Genomic DNA, 5,623 nt, shown 5'->3' with positions numbered 1-5,623 from the left:
TCAAGTGCTGTAGACCCCTACCCATGGCTTCAGCATGCTTAAAAACACAAGTTTGACCGGAAGTTTGACTGGCGTACTCCAGTTAATAACTGGCGTACTCCAGTTCGTGCTTGGTCAACGGTCAAAGTTGACCGATGATTGACACGTGGCAGAGGACCAGCGCACGCCAGTTTATTACCGGCGTATGTAAGTTGGGTTTTGTTGAGGCTTTTTGGTTCTGGTTTAGAGGATATTGAAAGGATTTGAAAGGGTTTTGAAATGCTCAAAGCTCAAACATACTAACATTTTCAGGGTGTTCCTGATCCATTTCATCATCGGGGAATCAAATACTGTAAGTAAACTAATTTGAAAAGTCCAAAATAGGGTGTCTACACACCCCCACAAAGTCTGATTACTCCTAAAACAAACCAACAGTGCTCTCTGTCTCTCTCTCTCTCCGTCTCTAACACACGCACAAACCCAGTTGGGGCTTCCATTCCATCACAAACCCGACGTCCCTCTTTTGGTCTCAATCACAAAGAACTCCTGTTGCCGATGAAATCTCCGACGACGTTCTGCTCTCTCCTGCGGCGATGAAGTAAAGCTGGGTTTTGGAAATTAAGATTTCGAGACCGTCGTCGGCTTGGCCGCCGGTATCAGGTTCGAAACCACTCCCGCTTTCAAGATCGGAGTTGTTTGTGAGTTCGTTTGTGATTTTGTCGAGTTCGTTTTTCGAAACCACTCCCGCTTTCAAGAGAGAGAGAGAGATGTCTGACGCTGCTGTTGGATTTCTCTTGGACAACCTCAAACAGCTTGTACAAGATAATTTTAACTTGATAAAAAATGTGAGGGATGAAGTTGATGGACTTATACGCGATCTTCCATTGTTGAAAGCCTTAATTGAGGTCTCGACAGAGACGGGCAGCGAGGATAAAGTCGTTGAAGCGCTGGTGACTCGCATCAGAGATCTGACTTTTGAGGCAGAAGATGCCATCGATTGCTATACGGCTGTTGAGGCTACCGGCCAAAAGGGAAAAAAATGGTTCCTGAAAGTGTTCGGTGGCCTGGATCATGCTCCTAAGCTTCATAAAGTTGCAAAGAAGGTTCAAGACATAAGGGAAGAAGTGGACAAACTGAACCAGAACCCGATGTTCGTCTTTAAAGCCCTTCAAGCTAAAGACCCTGCTGGCCGAACGGAGAGGAGGCTCCCTGACGTTGAAAAAGACAACGTCGTGGGATTTGACGAAGCCACAACAACGCTAATCGATCGGCTCACTGCAGATACTAAAGAACTACAAGTAATCTCGATCATAGGAATGCCCGGGCTGGGCAAAACAACTCTGGCTAATAAGGTCTTTAACGACCCTAGAGTTTCACATGAATTTTCTACTCTGGCCTGGATTTATGTATCTCAAACTTATACCAAAAGGGACTTGTTGCTTTCCATTCTGAAAGGTGGTAATCAAGTCACAACCGCCATGTCTGACATGGATGAAGGCAGCTTGGTGAAAGAAGTCCGTGGCTATCTGTCTTGGAAATATCTAATTGTTGTGGATGATGTGTGGGAGGAGAAGGACTGGGATAGCATTAAAGAGGCTTTCCCCAACCACAAAAATGGAAGCAGAATCCTGCTAACAAGTCGAAACGAGCCCGTGGCTGTGCATGCCCATCCGCTTAGTCAGCCTTATAAGCTGGATTTTCTAACTTATCCTCAAAGTTGGGAGCTGCTCCAGATCAAGGTTTTTGGTCAAAAAGAATGCCCTCAAGAGAGTCAAGACTTGATTCCTGTCGGAAAGGAGATCGCAGTAAAATGCTGCGGTCTACCACTCGCGGTTGTGATAATTGCCGGAATGCTTCAAACCAAGAAACGCAAAGACTGGTGGGAGACTGTAGCTCAAAGCGTCAACGCATTCCTAGTCATGAACGAAGAGCAATGCTTAAAAGTGCTAGCTCTGAGCTACAATCACTTACCGCCTCACTTGAAAGCATGCTTCCTCTATTTTGGAGTCTTCCCAGAAGGCTACGAGATACCTGCCTGGATACTAATCCGATTATGGATCGCTGAGCGATTTGTACAGAAAATTGGGGATGTATGCTTGGAGAAGATGGCTGAGGACCACTTGGAGGATCTGGCTGCGAGAAACCTAGTGTTGGTGATACAAAGGAGTTTCAGTGGTCGAATCAAAACATGTCGTATTCATGATATGTTGCGCGACTTGTGTCTGAGAAAGGCTCTAGAAGAATCCTTCTTATTGGAGATCAAAGAGGATGGGAGTAATTCATCATCTTACCCAACCCCCGGTGTAAGTGTCATTAATCGTCGCCTTTGCATTCATTCCGGTGTTTCGAAATACATTTCTTCCAAACCTTGTGGCCTCCGTGTCCGCTCTTTCCTGTGTTTTGCCAAGAATCAAGTTAACCTACGACGTGAACATGTAGGATACATCCCTGAAGAGTTTAAATTGCTTAGGGTATATCATATTCAACCCATTAGTTCTCCCCGGTTTCCCAGCGAGATAGAAAAATTAGTTCATCTCACGTATGTAGCCTTCTCCGGTGACTTCACAACTATTCCTGCTGCCATCTCCAACCTTTGGAACCTTCAAACTCTTATTGTTGAAACGTCCTCACGCACCACGCGCACCATTGACATTAAAGCAGACATTTTGAAAATGTCACAGTTTAGGCACCTGCATACAAACAAGGCCAGTCAGTTGCATAGCCCTGTCGCCAAAAAAAGTAAGGATTGTGATAATGCCTCTTTAAATAAAAGCCTACAAACCCTTACCACTATCACACCTAAGAGTTGTACCGAGGATGTCTTAGGCCAGACTACATGCATAAAGAAGCTTGGGATCCGTGGGAAGCTAGACATCCTTGAGGGGAAGGGATGGTCTCTTTTTGATAACCTTACCAAGTTACAACAACTTGTGACATTGAAGTTGTTGAATGATGCGTTCCCTGACCCTCCTTCTGAATCTAAACTACAAGGTCTTCCCCAGTGGAACAAATTCCCACCAAACTTGGAAAGGCTAACCTTGGCCGATACCTTTCTTGACTGGGACCACATGAATGTACTGGGGATGTTGCCAAAACTTGAAGAGCTCAAGTTAAAGGACAACGCATTCACTGGGGTAAGTTGGACTCTAGTCGACAGGGGTTTCAAGAAACTCAAAGCTCTGCAAATTTGGAAGACAGATCTGGTGTACTGGGAGGCCAAAGCTGATCATTTCCCAAGCCTTCAGCACATTGTTCTTAAGGACTGCAGGAGGCTATGGGAGATCCCTCCTAGTCTGGGCAATGTAAAAACACTCCGGACAATTAAGCTTCATGAAACATCACGTTCTGCTGCAACTTCTGCCAGGAAAATCAAAGAGCAGCAACAAGAAAGCAAGGTGTACAATGGGCTAAAGGTTGATATCTTTCCTCCGGATCTTTGACAAGGCTCATCTCCAGGTTGGTAAAGATTTTACCTTTGTAGAATACATATAGTTTCAGATCATGGATTTTCAATATCATTTTGTCAACTTCTTTTTTCTTCTCATCTCCTAATGTAAACCAATTTAAAAGTACCTTACGTTTAAGGTCTTTTGTTTCTCTAACTAGGTTAGCTTTCTTTTGTTGTTTTAATCAGTAGGAGTACTTCTACAAATACAAGGACAATCAACTATTTAAGAAAGTTCAACGCCATATATTGACCAATAAAAACCCCATAATGGAGAGAATTAATTAATGACACCAACCAGATTATTTCTAGTATCCAGATTGGTTTTGACGACTGCATTGTTCATATTTCTAGACGTAATACACTCTCATCTGTTATGAGTTTGCGTATAGGGAACAGTATTTGAGAGTCTTCTCTCTATTGAATGTGCAATGCTAGTAGCTAATAAAGTCAGCTCGTTGAATATAGTTAAACTTTTTTAAAAGTTTTCAGAAACTCTTATCAATAAATGAAAATATAGAGAGCCCATTGCTCAAGAGAAATAAGGAATAGAGTTTGGGTGGCACATATTGTAAACCCAAAATATTGTTTATACAAGCGCTAATTAAGCATACAACTACGATGTAGGGAACAGACGTGAGAAAGAAGATACATAGAAGATACTTCCACAGGTATCTCAATTTCATTCTGCATATATATCACTAAAATGAAGCAACTAAACTTATGGACCTCAACCGTGACTGACTTTGAGATGATAGTAGATTCATTTGAGGTCCATAAATCATAAATATTGCTCAAGATAGTCAACCCCCAATTACAATAATTGTTTAAGATAGTCTGTAAGAGCTTCCATCAATCTTGCATGTTCAAACTATGGAACTGCTTCACTTTTGTATTCAAATTCGATGATAGCAAGTACTAATATACATAGCTAGACTTTTCGTAAGTAATTAACAGATATTCCTACATTTGGGGGAAGCAATGCTGTGAAGCTGTTCCCCTAGAGTAACCTACTCATGGAGCATTCATACGTCCTGTTGCAGGCGGACAGTGTTCCGCTCCTTGTGACTGCTCTAAAACTGGAGCAGCTGGTAGCTAGGTGGGATGGGCTCGCTGTATATATAATACCCCCAGCCTATCTGATTATATGTTTCTTCGGATGATGACACCCCGAGAAAACAATTGGGCATTTTGTGTTTATGGTTCTCATATTACTGTTGGATATCATTCAGACATTATTGCAATTATTTGCTATTATTTGTGAGCTGCTACCACTTGTGTAATACATTGTTGAGATGCGTACTTAGTTCTAGATACCTTATTGAGATACATATTGCGTTTTTTATAGTAACTGTTGAGGCGCATAATTTTCTTCACATTAGCTTCTTTGAAAATAGTAACAGATTATTGTTCCATTTATTCGTATGCCACATTCATATGCACTTACCCTTGGCATGCTAAATTACTCCATGAGTTTTTAGCTGACGAAATTATTCCGCACATTCTTCAGGTGATAATTTGGATGGCAATTGAGGAATTGCAGCACCTTTGGAACCCACCTGTTGGACCTCTAGGGTGTCATTTATCTCGTATTTGTGTTTTGAATAAGTTGTTGTATTTGAATAAATGGTGAATGTGTGTATTCCACTGACACGTGTGGTTGTTGATTTGAACTCTTGCATTTTGGTATATAATTTCACACTCGTTTACAATCTATTGAGTTGTTTGGTTATTTAGGCTTCGTGGCCTATGGCTGAGGCCCACGGCCCGCAGCCGGTCTTGCTTCCTGAAGGGGGGGGGGGGGGGGGGGGAGGTTGTGTGTGTGTGTGTGTGTGTGTGTGACAGTACTATATGCCATGCCTAATCAGATTTTGCTATGCGCTACCATGAGCTGTTTTATTACTTAATCTTCTAAATGACTTTTTATGTTCTTAGCTTAAAAATAATTACTACTATAACATTTAATCATCAGAGGATGATATTGGGTCTGGAACAGGTTGGTAACTACAACCTGGTATACGCTGTATATTAAAATTGTCTACCAAAGCTCTGAGCTCCCTAGTGGCGGCACTTGTGTTGTTCTTGATGGGACCTAGGTTCGAGCCACAATACCCTCTCTTTCTCTCTCCATAAAAACTAACGTCTATTAATTTACTCGCAAATCTCGTACACACACCACACCCTTGCTCCTCTCACGTC

At 42.2% G+C, this 5,623-nt stretch overlaps 1 protein-coding gene across 2 annotated transcripts; it reads left to right on the top strand.

The window, feature by feature from the left end:
* Positions 1–370: 370 nt before the first annotated feature.
* On the top strand, positions 371–5,138 carry LOC131310750 (putative late blight resistance protein homolog R1C-3). 2 transcript variants are annotated; one of them, XR_009195296.1, is made up of 3 exons: positions 396–3,435; positions 4,052–4,095; positions 4,935–5,138. XR_009195296.1 is itself a non-coding variant. In XM_058337939.1 (2 exons), exon 1 carries the CDS (start codon positions 747–749, stop codon positions 3,417–3,419), a length of 2,673 nt encoding a protein of 890 aa, XP_058193922.1. In that variant the 5' UTR covers positions 371–746; the 3' UTR covers positions 3,420–3,435; positions 4,935–5,138. The 2 variants fall into 2 exon arrangements, 1 of the variants encoding a protein (XP_058193922.1); XM_058337939.1 differs by lacking the exon at positions 4,052–4,095 and having other exon boundaries at positions 371–3,435.
* Positions 5,139–5,623: the final 485 nt, after the last annotated feature.

The sequence above is a fragment of the Rhododendron vialii genome, chromosome 12a (genome assembly GCF_030253575.1).
Source record: "Rhododendron vialii isolate Sample 1 chromosome 12a, ASM3025357v1".
In the NCBI taxonomy this organism is placed as follows: Eukaryota; Viridiplantae; Streptophyta; class Magnoliopsida; order Ericales; family Ericaceae; genus Rhododendron; species Rhododendron vialii.
The sequence above is the reverse complement of the archived record's forward strand: the minus strand, read 5'-3'. Positions and strand labels throughout refer to the sequence as shown.

Excerpts from the sequence above, each read along its gene's own strand:
- LOC131310750 (XM_058337939.1), top strand. The coding sequence starts at position 747 with ATGTCTGACGCTGCTGTTGGATTTCTCTTGGACAACCTCAAACAGCTT.